At 39.4% G+C, this 22071-nt stretch overlaps 1 protein-coding gene across 10 annotated transcripts in view; it reads left to right on the top strand.

Moving 5' to 3' along the window:
- The window catches only part of KANSL3 (KAT8 regulatory NSL complex subunit 3), a 43602-nt gene that overhangs the window by 2108 nt on the left and 19423 nt on the right, over window positions 1-22071 (top strand). For 5 of the 10 annotated variants that reach the window (XM_040453925.1, XM_040453924.1, XM_040453922.1 and 2 more), the window contains exons 3-11: window positions 1947-2117; window positions 12274-12364; window positions 12491-12676; window positions 18336-18467; window positions 18718-18834; window positions 19082-19183; window positions 19287-19358; window positions 20496-20570; window positions 20747-20904. In XM_040453925.1, coding sequence (XP_040309859.1) covers window positions 1947-2117; window positions 12274-12364; window positions 12491-12676; window positions 18336-18467; window positions 18718-18834; window positions 19082-19183; window positions 19287-19358; window positions 20496-20570; window positions 20747-20904 — 1104 coding nt within the window. Of the gene's footprint in view, window positions 1-1745; window positions 1811-1877; window positions 2118-5791; window positions 5854-11002; window positions 11047-12273; window positions 12365-12490; window positions 12677-18335; window positions 18468-18717; window positions 18835-19081; window positions 19184-19286; window positions 19359-20495; window positions 20571-20746; window positions 20905-22071 lie in introns of those variants that run through there. The other 5 variants (XM_040453931.1, XM_040453928.1, XM_040453930.1 and 2 more) reach the window with 5 other exon arrangements.

Genomic DNA, 22071 nt, shown 5'->3' with positions numbered 1-22071 from the left:
ACTTTTGGGGGGAAGAGACTTTTTTTTCTTTGTTTTACTCTGATTCAATGTCTAATCTTTACCACAGATTTTAGGTTTGTTGGTGAATAGAGATCTTGGATTTTGCTTCTTTATATCTCTCATTGAGCCTTAATGAGCTAGAGGTACCATGATGTGTGTGTTTTAAACAGTGTAGAATAGTGGTTTTATTTCATTTCCCAGTGAAGGCAGCATTTTGTTAGCTCTTTTAGTTGTACAGGGCGGGGGATTTGTGACTTTTAGGGATAATCCAGCATAATCTTGCCTCTGGCCTAGGGCATAACTGAAGAGCTCTTTTAAAGCTTCTTGTTAACGTTGAAACTCCTATGGTCAGATCTCATGATATTTTCTTTAAGTGACATTCTGTGGACTTGCTCATTTCAGTGCTTAGAAAATTATTTCCTCTTATAAGCCATCTCCACATACAGGTCCTGAAAGTGGGAATTTAGCATGTTTTATGGACTCTTTTTAAGTCATTGTGCCTAGAATATGGTTATAGTGAGGGTGTTCGTGGGAGCTAGGGGAGAAGTAGGCACAGACTACCTCGTGTAAGAATTTGATGAGTGATAAGAAGTCACTGAAGGATTTTAAGCTAGAGATTGGATTTATATTTTTAAAAAATCGCTTTGAATTTTTATTGAATAGATACAGTTCAGAAGTGGAAATAGAGAAGGCTTGCTAGGAGACTATTGTAGTAGTGGGGGCCAGAGATTGTGACAGGTTGGATAGGGGCAGGAATAGTACAGATGGAGAAAAAGGATGGCCTTGAGATATATTTCATAGGTAGAGCCAACAGGACCTGCTGTGGTGAGTTGGAAAGATGGCCCAGGACTGAAGGGAAAGGTGAAATTAGGATGACTCAGATTTTTGGCTTAAGTAGCTGGGTGGTGCTATGAGTTGGGGACTGGGGGCTTGGAGGATAGGTTTGGAATTGTGAAATCCAGAGTTCCTTTTTAGACATACAAGTCTAAGTGCCTTGCCCAGTGTCTGGTCCAGAGAAGATAATCAGCTCTTTCACCCACCACCCAATCTAGCTGCACATTATTTCACTTCATTTCATAATGATGTAGTTATTCCAGCTATTGGGAATGGGTGTCATTAAGATCATTGGGGTCAGAAAGTTGAAGTGATGTTTGGTAGACAGCCAATAGACAATTTTTATTGGTATAGTATTTTGGGTGACTAAGTTGGTACAGCGAAGAGCCCTTATGGCACTAGGATTTCATTAACATTTTAAAATATGAAAGACCCATCACATGTCCATTTCTATTTGTTTCTGTTCTAGGCTTCTTACACAATGAGTTAAATAACTAAGGTGTCTACATTCCAGGCGATCTGTCTTAGACAATCATAGACTTTTACAGCCTATAATTAACTACGGGTTGACTTGCTAACGAAAGGGAAAGTATGTAAGAATAATTTAAAACTCTAGACTAGCACTGTCCAACAGAACTCTCAGCAATGAAAAAATGCTCTGTATCTGTGCTATCTAACATAGTAGCAGCTAGCCACATCTGTCTGTTGAACACTTGAAATGTGGCTAGTGCAACTGAGGCACTGAATTTTTAATTCTGTTTAATTTTTATTTAAACAGTTGAATGTGGCTTATAGCTACTGTATTGGAAAGCACATCTAGGTGCAAATAGAATATATTTGTCTTTTAAAAACTACAGGTGTTTGTTATTTTTTGTATGGACTCACTTAAAAATGACTTTGTGTTCCCCCAGCACATAACAGCATGTCAGAGATCTAGACAAGTGTGGGAAAGATGACTTTGGATCATAATTTTCTTGTGGGTATACTATGCTTATACATACTTTAAAAATGATTATATTAAAGAGTCATTTTTTGGCAACCAGATGATCGTTAAAACACCTGTGTTGTGTGAAGTACGTGTGGCCTGGTCCTATTTCCTCACCTGTTTACAGTGAATCAGACGTCCCAATAGATGTGGAGACAGTCACATCAACCCCTGTGCCGCTCTACGACAATCAGAAGGCACGCAGTGTGATGAACGAGTGTGAACGGCATGTCATCTTTGCCAGGACCGATGCAGATGCTCCTCCTCCACCAGAAGACTGGGAGGAGCATGTCAACAGGTAGGCCGCTGCTCGGGAGGACTGGTCACTACAGGGTTAATAGTCATCACATTGTAAATATTTTGTATTATCATCTTCATTGAAACACATCTGTTAGGAGCTTATTTCATTTGCAGCCACACAAGTCAGAATGTTTTCTTTTTTGTTGTTTATTTTAGAGAGAGAGAGAGCACATGTGCACAAGAGCACACACAAGTGGGGGACGGGCATAAAGAGAGGGGAACAGAGGATCTGAAGAGGGCAAATCAGAATGTTTTCTTAACTCTCTGTGTTATAACTCTCAGCTCAAGATGCAGTGAGGTGCTTGAGGAGGGCTTGCATCTTACCCATCTTTGCATCCCTGACACCTAGGACACTGCCTGGCACATAGTAGGCATATAATAAATGTTTATTGAATAAGTAAATGAATCAAATATGATAGGTATGACTAGTTCTGTATTTTCCATAGTACAGGTTTTATATGATATGGGACTACAAACAAACCATTAAATAAGAGTACATTTGTACGATACTGTACTTATATGGTCTATAACTAGAGTAATGAAAATGTTTTGGAGTTGCTTGAAAAGCTAACAGATGTTTGATTTGCATGGCTTTTAAAAATAGTTTTGCAATCTGGTTTTCAGGGAACACTTCAGCCCATTTTCATGAGTTTATTAGCTGATTTTATTCCCATGCTTCCTACTGACCCAGGGGACTCCACTCTTCTCCAGCTCATTTGTCATTGTTTCTTTAGCATACTTTGTTCTACATTTTTTTAATGTTTTATTATTTACTTTTGAGAAAGAGACAGAGTGTGAATGTGGGAGGGTCAGAGAGAGAGGGAGACACAGAATCTGAAGCAGGCTCCAGGCTCTGCGCTATCAGCACAGAGCCTGACACAGGGCTCGTACTCACAAGCTGTGAGGTCATGACCTGAGCTAAAATTGGATGCTTAGTGGACTGAGCCACCCAGGTGCCCCTAGCATACTTTTTTTTTTAAGTTTATTTATTTATTTATTAGAAAGAGAAGGTGCAAGTCAGGGAGGGTCAGAGAGAGGGAAAGAGAGAATCCCAAACAGGTTCCACACTGTCAATGCAGAGCCCGATGGGTTTGAACCCATGAACTGTAAGATCATGACTTGAGCTGAAGTTGGATGCTTAACTGACTGAGCCACTCAGGTGCCCCTCCTTTAGCGTTTGTTTATTTTTTACTTACTGCATGATAGTGTTATGAAGATAAAATTTATGTACCATACAAATCACCTATTTAATGTGTACAAACAGTGGTTTTTACTTTATGCACCACCACAATTTGGTGAACATTTTTGTCATCCACAAAAGAAACTGTACCCATTAACAGTCACTTCCATTTCTTCTCAACCCCTTCAAGCCCTGACAACCTCCAGTCTACTTTCTGTCTCTCTAAATTTGCCTACTCTGGATGTTTCATATAAATGGAACCATATAGTATGTGGCCTTTTGTGTCTGTCACTTAGCATAATATTTTCAAGATTCATTCATGTTGTAGCACCAGTTAATACTTCATTCCCTTTTATTGCTGAAATTCCATTGTGTGGATATACCACATTTTGTTTATCCATTCGTCACTGATGGATATTTGGGTTGCTAACATTTTTTGACTATTTTGAATAATGTTGCTATGAACATTCATGTACTTATTTTTTTGTGGACATATGTTTTCAGTTCTCTTGCATATATACCTAGGAGTGGAATTGCTGGGTCATATGGTATCTTTTTAACTTTTGAGGAATTTCAGATCATTTTCTTTTAAAAAATTGTTTTTAATCCTCAAATCAGTTTTCTAGGTGTGCAGGATGGTTTAGTGTTGATCTGGCTATTTCATGGACACGAGACACAAAAAAAACTTCCGTGCTGTTCTGCCATCTTGGCTCCTCTTTTTAAAAAATTTTTAAAAATGTTTATTTTTGAGAGACACACACACACACACACACACACACACACACACACACACACACACACAGAATGCGAGCGGGGGAGGGACAGAGAGAGGGAGACACAGAATCCGAAGCAGGCTCCAGGCTCTGAGCTGTCAGCACAGAGCCTGACGCGGGGCTCGAACTCACAGACTGCAAGATCATGACCTGAGCCGAAGTCGGACGCTCTACTGACTGAGCCACACAGGCGCCCCTCCTCAGACCGTTTTCTAAAGGGGCTACACCATATTACATTCCCACCAGCAGTGTGTGAGAGTTCCAGTATTTTCACATGTTGGCTAGTACTAGTACTGTCTGCCTTTTTTATTTTTATTATTATTCTAGTGGATGTGAAGTGACATCTCATTGTGGTTTTAATTTGCATTTCCCTGATGGCTCTATCTCTATTTATCTACTATGTGTAAGGGAATGTTAAAATCTTTACATCAATAGTTGATAGGTAGTAAACTTGCCATAATGATGGAGATCTCTTGTTTTATAGTAAAGAGGAAGAGGTAGTTAGGAAGAAGGGTACAAAGGTTTGAGGCAATTGGCATGATTTATGAATCTGGTCAGAAACAGGGAATGAGATTGAACAGGTATACTTGTGTAAGCAAAGTAGTAGCTATTGTAAGAGGAGCCGTTCTGCACCTGGGTGAAGAGCTTGTGAAAAAGTTGTTTGGGGTCTTGAATTGGAATTAATGTTGTGCCCTAAGAAGGAGAAATGCTCTCCAGAGCTTCACCTAAACAGGGACACTTCTGCTGTAATTGAAGATCAATGACTGGAATATTACCAGAGTCAGTGAATTCAGCAAAATGGCTTATCACCATTGTTACAGTTAATAGTAATAAAAAAAATAGTGACAATGGTAGTAACAAAAAAGAACTACCATTTGTTGAGTGCTTCCTAGGTGCCAGGCATTGTGCCAAGCGCTTCATATGCATTACTTCTTTTAATCCTCACTATAATGCTCCGAGATATATCCCTTCTCCATCTCTCTTTTATAAGATGAAGAAACTGAGCCCAGGGAGTTTAAGAAACCTTAGTTTAGGAAGTGGTGGAGCAGAGATTTATCCAAAGCAAGCCATCTGAGTCCAGAGTTCAGTGTTTTTGGCTGTGTACCCTTTCTTTAAGGGCACATCTGTCAAAGAGACACCAGTTAGTGGTGGCTGAACAGGGTGGCCTCACACCATCCTTTTGTGGTGTTATTGGCTGCCTTGTCCTCAGTTTGCAATTTCTGAAACTGCATGGGAAAAATGCATGAAGTTTTTTTTATCTGTTCACCATGGTCGTGATCAAGAAGTTTTGGGGGACTCTTCAAACGTTACCAAAGTCATTAGAGACTTAATGCATGTGAATATCAGTTTCTTAATTTATAAGAAGAGAAATAACTTGCAAGGCAGATGAGATACGGGGGTGGCCTGGCCAGAGCATCGATTCTCAGTTGGAGTCTGGGAAGCTGTTCTGTTCCAGAAATGGGTGGTAAGTGGACATTTTGCTCTGGAAGCACCCTCCTTCAACAAGGCAGCTAGCACCCATCTTTCCTCAAAGCAGGATGGGCCCACAAAGTAGGCCAGGGTACATCTTCACCTGCCCGGTCCTGCAGAGAAACATTGACCGAGTCTTATCTTTGGCTTGTCTTTCTCCATGTGGATCTCCATCCTTCTGTTATGACATTGCCACAGATTGAAATGATTAATTAGCGCTCAGTTTATCTCAGATTATTTGTTTTTTAGTGTCTGATGAGATTTTGGAGGCGTCTTCTCATTAGCAACAGGCTTACAAACCATCTCTTCAGGTAGGTCACTTTTGCACATAGCTAATTTCATTATTTGATGATACTTACTGGCTTCAATTTCAGAGGTCACCATTTTATGACCTTGTACCTCCCCACCCTCACCCCCTGAATTCTGGATGTGTAGCCTGTGTAGAGCTTGCAGTTAGTTCCCTCTGCTCTGATTATAATCATCTTGTTTCCATTCTTTCCCTTGACTTGATTGTTAAATTGCTGCTTTTTTCTTCCTGTATAAAATCATGTAAAATTACCATTTCCCACATCAAGAACTCATGGGCTATAGGACAGCACTCTAGAAATCTGTTTTTCCTCAGAGCTTATTGATCTATCAGTAGAGTCAGAAACTTAATTTTTATTGTTAGTGCCCCTTTTCCCCCTTTTGAATTATTTTGGTAGAAACTACCTTTAGATAGCTTTCTGTGTATAGATAATTAGGGCCACCTCCCACCCCCAACTAACTCTTTCTCTAGTAAGGCCTGATATTTTGTGAAACAGTTTAAATATCCCTCTCTGCCTGATTTAATTGTCTAGATCAGGGGTTGGCACACTGTGGCCCTTGTACCAAATTTGACCTATTGCCTGTTTTTCTATGGCCCATGAGCTAAGAATGTTTTTTCCATTTTTAAGTGGTTGAAAAAAAGTCAAAAGACACGTGAAATTCAGATTTCTGTGTCCATAAATATAGTTCCGTTGGAACACAGTCATGCACGGTATTTAGATATTGTTCATAGCTGCTTTTGCACTATACCCACAGAGTTGCAAAGTGGTGACCCAGACCAAATGGCCCACAAACTCTGAAATAACAAAGTCCGTTATAACAAAGTTTGCTAACCTCTGGTTAGATCGTGTTCTTATATCTGCATGTCAAATTCATGTGACGTGGAGAACCTTTGAAAATGGTTTACATTTGCTGGTATAGCAATGTTGTCCTGAGGAAGTTGGACTGGCTTTTTTTTTTTTCTCCCAGATGTTTTGTCAAATACCAAGTTTAATTAGATGCACAGCTTTTGGAAGACATTTAACAAAATACTTCTGACACATATTTCTCAGCATTGCTCAAATGAATTTTAGGACATTTCCAACATTTCAGTAAAAGAATCTAGTGTCCTCAAGCAGGTTGTCTTATCTTAGAATTCAGAACTTCTGAATTCACCCAAAGGAAAATTGTTCCCCATTTAAAATTTGCTCTAATTATATTTCTCCATATTGTGTGTATCTATCTGTGTATTAACCTTAATTGGATGTTTGATATTTTGAGTCTAAGATCCTTGAGTTGTTTTTCCCTCTCCCACTCCCTCCCTCTTCCTTTTTGCCTTTCTCCTAGTGTCTAAACAAAGAATTTTTATAATCTGAAAAAAATAAGTGTGGCCTATTCGGTCTCTCTAATGTTCTTTGTCTCTCCTCGTTTGACTTTTGGTTAAAAAGAAAATCCTTTAGACATTTTAATATTGAGTTAGTCTCCTTTAAAACAGAGAATAGATTGCCTTTGAAAGTATCTGGCTTTTCTGGGACCAATGTGACTTTGGCTGCTTTGGATAAGATGAGCCAGAGGTCAGACATCATTCAGGTTCTATCAAAGCTTGGAGAACATGAGATTATGTGATCTCATCTAAGAAATGAAGAAAAGGCACTTTTGCACTCATGAAAATTGAATTGGTTTAGGTGGGGGAGCACATTGACTCACCGCAGTTCCCATCAGCTATTTGACTGTTTAGACTTGTATTTGAAATTCTGTCTCCTGTTTTTAAAATTTTCCTTAATTATATCTTTTGCATGCTCTTTATCTTAATCTTGGGTTAGATCATTTTTTTTTTTCCTGCCCACTTAATTTTCCAGCCTCCCACGAAGCTAACAAAATATAGAGAACACGTTTCAGTTCTTGGAATCACTTTGTTATATATCCAGCAACAATCCTAAGAACTTTTTCTGGGATTTAGACTCTCAACCTTGTGGTTTTTCAATTTAATTTCAGCTGTCGTTGGTGTATGGTAGTAATTTCTAAGTAACTTTCTAGCCCCCATTTTGTTCACATCATTTTCCTTGCTCTCATCATTTTGGGTTTTAGAATAAATATAGAGTAAGAAAAACAAATAGAGAAAACATCCTGTTATATAATAAAGAACAGGATAATTTTGGAAATGCTGTTGGTGCCTTGTAAATAAATTATATCTTATTCTCTGTCCTTGGAATTAAAGTATGCAACATGATTGATAGACTTTGGGAAAACACAAGAGATTATTGAACATGAAGAATTGTATTCATTGCTTAACCTGTTTGATTAAAAGTGAGCATTATTACCGGGGGTGAGGCTACAGTGTAATACTACTTTTGAAGTGTTGCAGTTTCTTTAAACATATTATTTTCACAGAGCTTCAAATTTGAAGTTTCCAGAACTGGAAATTTGAAATGTTTAACACAGCTAGCTTTTGATCTTTTGTTTCCACTTCAAGAAATACTTGCATTCTACAGAGATACTTGCATGCCCATATAAAGATGTAGACAGATATGTGTATGTGTGTATTGGTGGGGAAAGAAAGGGTGGTCACTGCAACTGTGTATAATAGCAACAAAAGGCACAACCTAAATGCCCACCAATAAGGTAGAACCAGCCATTAAAAACAAAGAGGTGTGTTGGGCGCCTGCGCGTCTCAGTTGGTTGAGCATCTGACTCTTGATTTCAGCTCAGGTCATGATCTCATGGTTCATGAAATCAAGCCCCGGGTTATGCTCTGTGCTGACAGCATGGTGGAAATACATCCATGTATTTCTGAGCCCACCTGAGAATCACTACCCATGAGAAAGATACTACTCATAGGAATGTGTTGTGCATTTAAATAATGTGCAGGAAAATGAGATTATGAAACAATCACAGGCCTTCCTGATCCCAAGGTATCCTGAGTCCCAACATTGAGTTGAAGCTTCTCCCCACCTCCGAAGTCAAAAGTCTCTGAAATAATCAAACCACCACAAAAACAGACTGGATTCTGATGAAGTAGCAGGAATTAAGCCAAGAGAACGAGGGGAAAATAAGAAAAAGGACAATTCCACAAAACCTGAGACTGCTTTTAGTACCCCAGGTTACAGAAGGGTGGGAAGCTTCAGAGGTTAAGGGATTTAGCTGTAGCAAGGATAGCTCCTTAAAATAGAGGGTGCTTCTGAATTCTTGATCATGGACTTCAGCTACTCTCTTAAAACTTCTGCTTTGTCAGTTATCATAGCTACCTGAGTTTTTGGTTGCTGGAAGGAGGTCCTTAGAGGTTGTGCTTTCCACACCTATTTTACAGACAAGGATACTGAAGACACACAGCAAGCTCTTTATTACAGAGCTGATTAGAGTCCTGGCTCCTAGTTAGTGTTCTCCTGGACTGTGTGTAACTAGTGAGTTGTAAAACCTCCACCAAGGTGGAGATTTTATTTTTTATTTTACTGAGGACCATTATTTTCTCCCTTTCTAGAGGGTATTTACTCTAAGGACAGTATAGGGTAGTTGTAAAAAGTGAATAACAAAGGGTAATTTGCCCTGCATCTGCATATTTACTGGGCCATGTTACTAGTATTCTTAGATGACCTGTATAAAATAGGGTATCTTGGTGGTGGTGTATGATGGAAGGGATACTAGTCTGTTATAGAGTAAGAAAAATTGAGATTGTTGAAGTTTCAAGCAGCCTCCTTCAGTTTGCCCATCCTGGTATCATGAAGGGCTCAGTTGACAGTTGAACCTGAGTCCTGTTTTGGCATTCCTCTCCTGCTCAGTACCCATGTGCTTAGTGTGGTAGGGAATGTGAGGGTTGGAATCTGTACTCAGCTGTTTACAAGGCTTGGTATGTAATGTGCATACAGTTCATCCATTTATTTATTCAGCAAATGTTTAAGTGGCTCTTATGTGTCAGACACTTTTACATGCTGGGGATGTAACACTTAAAACCGATAAAAATCCCTGCCATCTTGGCATTTACATTCAAGCAGAGGGAGACAGACTAAACAAAGAAGTAAAATGGAGCATGAGGTGGGGAGCTGGCTGGAAAGGGGAATAGGGAATCTGGGTGTTGGTAGTTTTAAATAAGGTTGAGTCAGGGGAAGGCTCATTAGAAGGTGATGTTTGAGCAACAACCTGAAGGAGAAGGAGCCATTGTTTCAGGTAGAAGGGATGGATGACAAGGGCCCAGTCTGTGATGTAGAAGCTTATAGGGTGTGTGGGGGGTGGGTTGGGGCATGTGGTGAAGCCCAGTAGGTTAGGGGCAGTCAGGGATGATGAGGTTGGAGAGACTATTGGGTCTAGACTGTAAGGAGGTGGTTGTTTTCAACTGATTGAAATGGGGCCACTAAAGGCCTTTGAGCAGAGTGACATGATCTGACTTAGGTTTTTTGATTGATTTTCTTTTTCCCCCGTAATTGATTTTCCAAACTGACTTTCCAAAAGGTTGTACTAATTTATATTTCCATCAACAAACTATGGAGAGACCTATTTTCTTACATTCTCAGAACACAGAGTATTAGTAAACTTCTTAATAACTTTTAAGTCACTAAATAATAACTTCATATTTATTTAATCTTCAATAACTTTTAATAACTTTAATGTTTAATAGCCTGATAACTTTGTAACTTCACCCATTTGATAGGTGAAAAATAATATTTTATGACTTTAATTTGCATGTTTGATTTTGAAGGGAGTTTACTTTTTTTGTGTGAACTGCCTTTTCATTTTCTTTGCCCATTGTTTTTGTTTCGAGTGTTTTGTCACTTCCTCACTAATTTTCTGGAGGCTTTTTCTATTTTAATGAAATGGCAAGTAGTTTTTCCATTGCGTTTTGACTTGTTTATGATAGTTTAGTGTTTTCCTTTACAGAAGTTTGAAGTTTTTATTAATCTTTATATCTTTAATATTTATCTTTCTTTTATGGCTTCTGTTTAGGTCTTAGGTCATACTTAGAAATGTCTCGCTCATTCTGGGTAAATATATATTTGCCACTTTTTTCCTATTCCTTTTGTAACTTTATATTTTTTAATATTTAACTTTTCTACCTAGAATTTATTTTGGTATAAAGAGTGATACGTAGGTGTCCAGATTTTCTTCTTCCTATTGGCTAGTGGTCATCTCAGCGCTACTTACTTTAACCCTACTGATTGAAATGCTGCTGTGATCTCATTCCAGGTTCTCATTTGGGTCTGGCATCCACTTAAATTGTTTTTTTAAAGGTAACTTCATCACCAGTTTTTTTGTGTGTGTGTGGTTTTTTTTTTTAAGGCAGTGAGAGTTAATAAATATTGATTGGGCATCTATTACTTTCTCTTAATCTCTTTACGAAGATTACTGACCAGAGTTGGGAGTATCAGAGTCATTAAGATTGCCAGGAATGGGCTGAAGGAGGCTTTAAAAGCCCCTTGCAATGAGGTGTGATGAGGTGGGAACAAGAGCAGGAGGACTAGTTTCTAATTGCAGGGAGTTTACAGCTAAGTTGGAGGATAATACACAAAGCCTTCCCTAATCAAAGTAGAAGTGTGTATGCCAGTGGCATGTGAGGATGGTTCAGTACTAACTTACATGGAACAGACCATTCAAAAGTTAATTTGCTAATTGTGTAGTATACAGAAAAATATTAAAAATATACACAGAAAAGGGAGAGAGGTAGTGTGGGGTGGAATATTAGGGAGTGGGAGAAAAGCATCATCTGTTATATTCCTAAAGCATTATTTTTGGGGTGCCTGGGTGGCTCAGTTAGCTAAGCATCCAGTATCCAGTTCTTGATTTCAGCTCAGGTCTTGATCTCAGGATTGTGAATTCAAGCCTTGTGTTGGGGTCCACACTGGGTGTGAAGACTACTTTAAAAAAGAAAGCTAATTTATTATTTATTTACTTATTTATTTATTTATTTATGTTTTTTAAAGTAATCTCTACACCCGCCGTGGGGCTCAAACTCACAACCCCGAGATTGAAAGTCACACGCTCTACCAACTAAGCCACCTAGACACCCCCTAAAGCTAATTAAAATAGGCCTCTTATCTTAGTCTGAGGTTTTAGTACACTAAAATGCTTGTTCATGCTGTCTTTTTTTGTGAAATGTTAAACTCTTGAAACTCAAATATATTTGTGCAATGGTGCCATGCTTTTATTAGTGGATTATTTTAGCCTCTAGATAATTAGCTTTGCTAGCCCTGAAAAAATTTCACTCATAACTGGTTTTGACTTGTAGTATATATATTAATATAAATGTAAACTAAGGTGACTTATGGGCAGGATTGGGACCAGAATCTAGGTCTTGTGCTTTAGCTCAGTGGTCTTAGATTAAAGCTGCTTTGAGTTATATTGTTTCACAGTGGAGACAAAAAAAAAAAAAAAAAAAAGTGGCGTAATCTTTGTACAGTGTACTTGCGTGAGGAGTGTCTCCGGAGTTTGACTTTAATTCCTCAGAGTTTCTTTTATAGGACTGGTTGGACAATGGCCCAGAACAAGCTCTTTAACAAGATCCTCAAAGCCCTGCAGTCTGACCGGCTTGCCCGCTTGGCCAATGAAGGGGTAAGACTCTAGAAGGGCTCTGCCTTGTTCAGCCTTACTGGCTGACTACCTTGACGATCCCCCTACCTACTCCAGTTGTTAATAAGGTGGCCCTTCACGTGTTATCACTTCACTTACATCATCCAGGCTTGCAATGAGCCAGTACTACGCCGTGTTGCTGTGGACAAGTGTGCGAGGAGAGTGCGGCAGGCTCTCGCAAGCGTGAGCTGGGACACCAAGCTGATCCAGTGGCTGCATACCACCCTGGTGGAGACCTTGAGTCTGCCCATGCTGGCTGCCTACCTGGATGCTTTGCAGACACTGAAAGGGAAGGTAAGGCTGTGATTGGCATCTGTCCTGTCCTGGGGTAGCAGTCTCTGCTGTGGGTTCAGGAAGTGGGGTTGGGCAAGGTCACTGCCTGGTCAGCCTGGAGGACATGACTGAAGCTAAATAGGAGACGTGTTATCATTTCACGTTTTGTCTGGTGTAAATGTCTTCAGTCCTGCTGTCTCCAGGATGGAGCGTAGGGCTTGAAAACCAAAATGTACTTTAGCCTCTCTAGTCCTGTCTGCAGCTGGTGGTTTGAGTCACCTCTGAGGTCAGATGAGAAAAGAATTACCACAGAGGAGACAAAGGACTTAACAGGGAGGCGTGTTGACAAGGAGGCAAGAAGCCGACTTAGCTGTTTGGAGTACAGGATTGCAGAGTGGGGAGTTTTCCAGAGCACTGTCCATTCTAGGCTGTGCTCTCAGCAGTGGTTCCTCTATTCTCAGATTCTTCTTAGACTATCAGGTTCTGTCTCAAATTAAAAAAAATTTTTTTTTAATTTTTATTATTGAAGCATAATTAGGATATAGTTTCAGGTGTGCAGCATAGTTTCTTGACAATTCTGTACATTACTCAAGTGTTCCCCACAGTAAGTGTAGTCACCATCTGTCACCATAGAATGTTATTATAGTGTTATTGACTATATTTCCTATGCTGTACTTTTCGTCTCTGTGACTTAATTTATTTTATAATTGGAAGTTGCATCTCTTAATCCCCTTCACCTATTTCGCCTGTCCCCCAACTGTCTTTCCTCTGGCAACCACCAGTTCTCTGTATTTATGAGTCTGTTTTGTAGCTTGTTCATTTGTTTTTTAGATTCCACATATAAGTGGAATCACTTGGTGTTTGTCTTTCTCTGACTTACTTCACTTAGCATAATATCCTCCAGGTCCATCCATGTTGTCACAGATGGCAGAATCTCATTCTTTTTCATGGCTGAGTATATTCCATTATATATATATACCACATCATCTTTATCCATTCATCTGTTGGTGGGTACTTGGTTGCTTGCATACCTTAGTTATTACAAATAATGCTGTAGTGAACATAGGGGTGCTTATTATATCTTTTCAAATTAGTGTTTTTCTTTTTTTTTTTTAATGTTTATTTGTTTTGAGAGAGAGTGTGTGCGAGCAGGGGAGAGGCAGGAGAGTGGGGGAGAGAGAGAGAATCCCAAGGAGGCTCCATGCTCAGTGCCGAGCCCAACATGGGGCTTGATCCCACGACTATGAGATCATGACCTGAACTGAAATCAAGAGTTGGACTCTTAACTGACTGAGCTAACCAGGCACTCCAGTGTTTTCATTTTCTTTGGATAAATACCCAGCAGTGAATTTCTGGTTCATATGGTAATTCTATTTTTAATTTTTTGAGGAACCTCCATATTGTTTTCCCCAGTCGTTGCACCAATTTACATTCCCACCAATAGTGCACACAAGGGTTCCTTTATCACCACATCCTTGCCAACACTTGTTATTTTTTGTCATTTTGATATTAGCCATTCTGACTGGTATAAGGTGGTGAGTCCTTGTGGTTTTAATTTGCATTTCCCTCATGGTTAGTGATGTTGAGCATCTTTTCATGTGTTTATTGGCCATGTGCATGCCTTCTTTGGTAAAGTATTCAGGTCCTCTGCCCATTTTTTAATTGGGTTATTTATTTTTTGGTGTTGAGTTGCATAAGTTCTTTATATATTTTGGACACTAACTCCTTATCAGATCTATCATTTGCAAATATCTTCTCCCATTTAGGAGGTTGCCTTTTCGTTTTGTCGATGATTTCTTTTGCTGTGCAAAACCTTTTTATTTTGGTGTAATCCCAATAGTTTATTTTTGCTTTTGTTTTTCTTGCCTGAGGGAACATATCCATAATTATGTTGTTAAGGTCAGTGTCCAAGAGATTACTCCCTACAGTTTCTCCCTTCCTTCCTTCCTCCCTCCCTCCCTCCCTCCCTCCCTCCCTCCCTTCCTTCCTTCCTTCCTGTAATGTTTGTTTGTTTTTGAGAGAGAGAGAGAGAATAGGGGAGGGGCAAAGAGAGAGGGAGACACAGAATCTGAAGCAGGCTCCAGGCTCTGAGCTGTCAGCACAGAGCCTGATGCTGGGCTCGAACCCACGAACTGTGAGGTCATGACCTGAGCTGAAGTCAGACACTTAACTGACTGAGCCACTCAGGCGCCCCTGTGATTTCTTCTAGGAGTTTTGTGGTTTCAGATCTCACATTTCGATCTTTAATCCATTTTAAATTTATTTTTGTGTATGGTATAAGAAAGTGGTCCAGTTTCATTCTTTTGCATGTAGCTGTCTGGTTTTCTCAACATAATTTGTTGAAGAGACTGTATTTGCCCCATTGTATTCTTGCCTTTGTCATAGAGTAATTGATTATATAAGCATAGGTTTATTTCTGGGTTGTCTATTCTGTTTCATTGATCCATGTGTCTGTTTTTATGCCTCAGTCATACTGTTTTGATTGCCATTGCCTGATAATATAGTTTGAAATCAGGGAGCATGATGTGTCTAGCTTTTGTTCTTTCTCATGATTGCTTTGGATATTTGGTGGGTTTTTTTTTTTTTTTTGTGGTTCCATACAAATTTTAGGGTTGTGCTATTTCTCTGGAAAGTCCTGTTGGAATTTAATAGGTATTGCATTGAATCTGCAGATTGCTTTGGGTATTTTGGATATTTTGGATATTTTAACAACGTTCTTCCAATCTGTGAGCAAAAATATCTGTTTGTGTCTTTTTCAGTTTCTTTCATTAACGTCTTACATTTTTCAGTGCACATGTCTTTCACTTCCCTGGTTAAATTTATTCCTAGGTATTTTATTCTTTTTGATACAGTTGTAAGCAGGATTGTCTTTTAAATTTCTCTTTCTGCTAGTTAGTTATTAGTGTATAGAAATGTGACAGATGTTTGTATATCGATTTTGTATCCTGAAACTTTACTGAATTTGTTTATTAGTTCTTTTTTTTTAATTAAATTAAATTTTTAAAATTTACACCCAAGTTAGCATATAGTGCAACAATGATTTCAGAGGTAGATTCCTTAATGCCCCTTACCCATTTAGCCCATCCTCCCTCCCACAATCCCTCCAGTAACCCTCTGTTTGTTCTCCATATTTAAGAGTCTCTTATGTTTCGTCCCCCTCCCTGTTTTTATATTATTTTTGCTTCCCTTCCCTTGTGTTCATCTGTTCTGTGTCTTAAAGTCCTCATATGAATGAAGTCATATGACATTTGTCTTTCTCTGATTTCCCTTAGCATGATACCCTTTAGTTCCATCCACATAGTGGATGACACTTAACTGACTTGCAAATGGCAAGATTTTATTCTTTTTGATTGCTGAGTAATACTCCACTATATATATGTATATGTGTGTGTGTGTATACACACACACACACACATCTTTATCCATTCGTCTATTGATGGACATTTGGGCTCTTTCCATACTTTGGCTTTGTTGATAGTGCTGCTATAAACATTGGGGTGTCTACGTCCCTTTGAAACAGCATACCTGTATCCCTTGGATAAATATCTAGTAGTGCAATTGCTGGGTCATAGGGTAGTTCTATTTTTAATTTTTTCAGGAGCCTCCAGACTGTTTCCCAGGGTGGCTGCACCAGTTTGCATTCCCACCAGCAGTGCAAAAGAGATCCTCTCACTCCACATCCTTGCCAACATCTGTTGTTGCCTGAGTTGTTAATGTTAGCCATTCTGACAGGTGTGAGGTGGTATCTCGTTGTGGTTTTGATTTGTATTTCCCTGATGATGAGTGATGTTGAATATTTTTTCATGTGTCGGTTGGCCATCTAGATGTCTTCTTTGGAGAAGTCTATTCATGTCTTTTGCCCATTTCTTCACTGGATTGTTTTTTGGGTGTTGAATTTGATAAGTTCTTTATAGATTTTGGATACTAGCTCTTTATCTGAGATGTTGTTTGCAAATATCTTCTCCCGTTCTGTCAGTTGCCTTTTAGTTTTGCTGATTGTTTCCTTCACTGTGCAGAAGCTTTTTATTTTGATGAGGTCCCAATAGTTCATTTTTGCTTTTGTTTCCTTTGCCTCTGGAGATGTGTTGAAGTAAGAAGTAAGAAGGTCAAAGAGGTTTTTGCTTGCTTTCTCCTTGAGGATTCTGATGGCTTCCTGCCTTACTTTTAGGTCTTTCATCCATTTTGAGTTTATTTTTGTGTATGGTTGAGAAAGTGGTCCAGGTTCATTCTTCTGCATGTCGCTGTCCAGTTTTCCCAGAAGCACTTGCTGCTTTATTCCATTGGATATTCTTTCCTGCTTTGTCAAAGATTAGTTGACCATACGTTTGTGTGCCCATTTCTGGGTTCTCTGTTCTGTTCCATTGATTGATCTGAGTGTCTGTTTTTGTGCCATGAATTTGTTTATTAGTTCTAACAGCTTTTTGGTGGAGTCGTTAGGGTTTTCTGTATATAATATGTCATCTACAAATAGTGACAGTTTTACTTCTTCGTTTCTAATTTAGATGCCTTTTATTTTTCTTGTCTAATTGCTCTAGCTAGGACTAATAGTAATACTGCGTTGAATAAAAGTAGTAAGAGTGGGCATTCTTATCTTGTTCCAGATCTTAGAAGAAATCTCTTAGCTTTTCACTATTGGGTATGGTGTTAGCTGTGGATTGACCTTTTATAACCCACATCACCATTGTACTTTTCATTGTCCAGTTTCTCAAAACCTTTTTGTTTTTCTAAAGACTACCTTTAACATTAAAAAATTTTTCCTTTTCCCTAGGTCACTTTGACCTTTTGTGGGTAATGTGAAATTCCCAGAGATATTTCTTCTCAGTGTAAGCATTAGAATGTCTGAAACTTATATTTTTATACATCTGTGAGGTCACATTTCTGGTGAATAGTGAAAAATAGGATAGAGTATAAATCACAATATACACAATACATAAGTTATATTATTTTGAACACAATAACAGATTTCCTTAATATGCCAAAGTTTGAAGGCAGTATTCTAGATGAAAATGCAGATTTAAAAAAAAAAATTTTATAAAATCAATATGTTCATTGAAGAAATTTAGAAAATATAGCAATCTAAAAAGGGAAGATACTAATAAATATCACTATTAATATTTTGTCATATTTTCTAACAGCACTTTTTCTCTATTTTATTTTTAATATTTTAGTAAAGTTGTGTTCCTGTGTTACTACAAATTCTTTTAAATATCTTAAATTAACCCTTAATATCTAGTTATATGGATAATTTGCTTAACCACTCTTATATTTAGGTTGTTTCATCTTTTTGATTATTATTGAGAGAGAATTTATCTTTTGCATTCCCCGCCCCCCCCCCTCCCCACCCCGCGAACCCTATATGTGTGTGTTTGTGGTTTTGATATATTTTGTTGGGAAAGGTTCTCAGAAGTAGAATCCTTTGGGAAAGGGATAGGAATGAATTTAAGTCTCTTGATGCATATCACTGGGGTCCTTTCCAGAGGATTGTATCCATTTACCTTCAGTGATGGGAGACATACTTTTCAACTATCCACTTATTTGTACTTTTGTCCCTGAGTAAAGTTTGAGAGGCTTAGTTGAAGTCTGTCTGTGGCTCATAATGGGGTTCTGTCCTCCCACCCTATTACTGTTGGTGGACAGGTCTCTTGCTTCACACTGGAAGCATCTTTGCTTTTGCTTTTAGATCCCTACTTTGATTGACCGGATGCTTGTGTCATCTAACACGAAGACTGGGGCTGCAGGAGCTGAGGCCTTGTCCCTCCTGTTGAAGAGGCCCTGGGATCCTGCTGTGGGGGTGCTTTCTCATAACAAACCAGTAAGTTAGAGCAGCTCAAAACTTAACTTTGGCCCATGAAGTTTTTAGAATCCAGTCTCAGAATCTTAGCAAGAGGGTAATAAATGACTTGTTTAACTTTTCCCATTAATAACTGGTTGTGTATACTGCTTAGCATAGTTTCATAAGGAAATTAGCATTGGTTGGGATAAGAAAGGTATTGGGATACTTGGGACTTTGTGGAGCAGCACCTCTTCCTCACTGGTTCTCTGTTGGGGTTCTTTCTTCTTAGAGCAAACTCCCTGGCTCTCCTCTCATTCTCATTGCGTCCTCTGGGCCTTCTAGCTCCGTGTTCCCCACCTCACGCCGCCACCGCTTCTGGCAATCTCAGCTATCCTGCTTAGGCAAGGTATGTGTGGGAACAAGCGGAACTGTCTCCTGGGTGGACATAGAGGCTTGGAGGACTAAGCAGACAGAATGCAGGAGGGGATCAAAATGGATGGACTTAAATGTTGAGCATCCCCTCCACTCTCTTTTGGTTTTTAATTTGAATGGTGCTTATCCAAGGTTGAAGAGATTTAGGGTAGGTTAGGCAGAATTGAGAGAAGATTTGAAACTAACTTCTGCTGGTATGGCTGCCACTTTCTTTCCTGTAGGTCATCCCCGTAGCCACCCATCTGCTGAACAATGGTAGTGGAGTAGGAGTTCTGCAGTGTCTTGAGCATATGATTGGGGCAGTGAGAAGCAAAGTGCTGGAGGTGAGAATGCCCTCAGTTCACTGGGGCACACCCAGCGTTCTGGGGTTGTTCTGCACCCAGCTATAGCCTCCTGTCTTACTGTCTGCTTTCTCTTCCCGCAAAGATTCACAGCCATTTCCCCCACAAACCCATTATCTTGATTGGCTGGAATACAGGAGCATTGGTGGCCTGTCACGTAAGTAATTCCCATCTCATTTGGAGGTTGTCCTATGATAGATCCTAGTACTGCTGATTGCTACCACTGAGTTCTTTTTTATGTTCCAGGCACTGTGCTAGATGATCTGCCTACATAAATGCATTTTAAAGTGTAGAAGACGATTTTTTAACTTTATTGTGAAAATTTTAAGCAGAAACTTAAAAGGAGAATAGTCCTATAATAAACCCTGTGAGCCCCTCACCCAGCATTACCAGTGATTAACTTATGATCAGGCTCCTTTCATCTTACTCCTGCCCACTTTCTCTTTCCTCCGATTATTTTGAAGAAAATCCCAAATGTCATTTCATTTATATATATTTCAGCATGTATTTCTGAAAAAAAATATTCTTCCCCCACCCCCAAATGTAAATACTATTCTCTCACCTAAAAAAAAAAAACAAAAAAAACCCACCAAAAAAATGATAATTGTAACAGGCATAAATTTTAATAGCTTTGGAATTTGATGTTGTGTTCATATTCTATGCCTTTCTAAGACATCAGGGAACCTTTTCTTTATTATTTTATGTACATTAGCTTGTGTAAGTGTCCCTGACCTGTCCAAAGCCCCAGTTTTCAAGTGGATCAAATAAGCGAAGTCTGTGCTGCTTCATGTCGTCTGGTTAAGTATGACATCCAGGGCCACCAGAAAAAGAGGGCTATCTCCCTAAACTCCCTGGTCCTGGGAATGGCAGAATTTAGTCAGCGACTGCAAGTGCCTGGGAGCTAACTATTAAATTCAAAAAGGAGAGATTTTCTTCATGTAAGGAAGAAGAGCAATATTTGTGTTCTCCTGATTGCATTTGCTATTAGTGGAGGAAAAAGTGAATAAGACATTAGTATAGAGAATTGGTAGTATTGGAAGCACTGAACTTCCTATCCTGTGGTTCAGCCCTCTACTGGGATCCTCTCAGGGCTTCAGTTCTCCAGGTGGTACAGTGTATCTTGTGCCCTGTGCTCTTACTGCTGCCACTATGGCTGGTACCCGTGAGGATTAGGACTGGTGGGGAGGAGATGGGAATAGCTGGTAGGTCTGGACCACCTCCGGACTCTGGGTGGTAGCTCTGGATGTAGCTACAGTGAAGTTGACCTTGAGACAAACTTTTGTATTATTTCCAGGTGTCAGTGATGGAGTACGTCACTGCAGTTGTCTGCCTTGGGTTTCCTTTACTTACTGTGGATGGTCCCAGAGGGGTAAGCATGGGGTGTAGCTGATTGCTGGGTCATTGGCTAGTAAGGGTAAGGGGGTGCATACCTCGCCCAAACTGGTTAGTGACTGTAGTTGCCAGGCTGACTCCCCTCAGTGGACTTGCCAGGTCAGTGCACAGTGAATATTAATTGGCTGATAGTAAAATTTATACATGTTTTAGGATGTGGATGATCCCCTCTTGGATATGAAGACTCCAGTCCTCTTTGTCATTGGGCAGAATTCCTTGCAGTGTCATCCTGAAGCCATGGAGGATTTCCGGGAGAAGATTCGAGCTGAGAACAGCTTGGTGGTAGTTGGGGGAGCTGACGATAATCTCAGGTGCGTAGGTTCTCCCAGAGCTGTGAGAGAGCCATGTTACAGTGTTGGAGAGATGCCTGTGAAGTGATGATGTAACTATAGACTAAATCTGCTTCCGTGAAAATGGGAACTGTTTTACATGAACTAATTCAGATTTATAAAGAGTTGCAAAAATAGTACAAAAAATTCTTACATACCCTTAACTCAGATTTCCACATGTTGATGTCTTACATACCCAAAGTATAATTATCAAAATGAGAAAATTAACATTGTATGACACTATAATCTGTAGGTGCTGATATTGTCCATTGTTTCACTGGTGTCCTTTTTCTGTGCGGTATCCACTCCAGGATCACATGTTGTTTTTAGTTGCCTTGTTTCCTCAGTCTCCATGAATTTGATACTATTCCTTAGTCTTTCATGACCTTGACATCTTAAAGACTTGTGGCCAGTTTTTTTTAGGCTGCCCCTCAATGTAGGTTTTTAACATTTTTGTGATTAGGTAGAGCATATGCATTTTTGGTAGGAATGCGAGAGGTGATAAGCCCTCAGCACATCTTCTCTGGGGATACATGAAGTTGATGTGTCTTATCATAGATGGTGTTAACCTTGATTGTGTGGTTAAGGTGGCATCTTCCAGGTTTCTCCACTGTAAAGTTACTATATTTCCCTTTGTGATTAGTAGTTACCCTATGGGAAGGAGATACTTTGAGACCTTGTGAAGGCAGTCTTGGTCACTGTGCTTTCACTGGGGTAGGCATTTTTTATATTTTCTTTCCTTACTAAGGATGTATGTGAACTTAGATTTTATTTGTATTAAGCATCATTTTATGTATTTTGGAGTAAAAACAGCCAGAGTTTGGAAGGGGCACCTTTGGTCATTGAGATGGCCACTGGTTCCTTATAAGACTGGCTGCCTGTAGGGACTTTAATTGTGTTTTCATGAAATGTACTGAAAAAGAGATTGTGTCATTTATTGGGCTTCCTTTTTTTAATGCTCAATTTTAGAGATTTAATTTCTTAAAAACTTTCTTTAATGTTTATAATTTTGAGAGAGAGGGACAACATGAGTTGGGGGATGGGCAGAGAGAGAGGGAGACACAGAATACAAAATAGGCTCTAGGCTCTGAGCTGTTAGCATAGAGGCCAGCATAGGGCTCGAAGTCACCACGAGATCATGACCTGAGC

This window comes from Herpailurus yagouaroundi, unplaced genomic scaffold (genome assembly GCF_014898765.1).
Source record: "Herpailurus yagouaroundi ecotype Mexico unplaced genomic scaffold, PumYag 210, whole genome shotgun sequence".
NCBI classification, from domain to species: domain Eukaryota; kingdom Metazoa; phylum Chordata; class Mammalia; order Carnivora; family Felidae; genus Herpailurus; species Herpailurus yagouaroundi.
The sequence above is the reverse complement of the archived record's forward strand: the minus strand, read 5'-3'. Positions and strand labels throughout refer to the sequence as shown.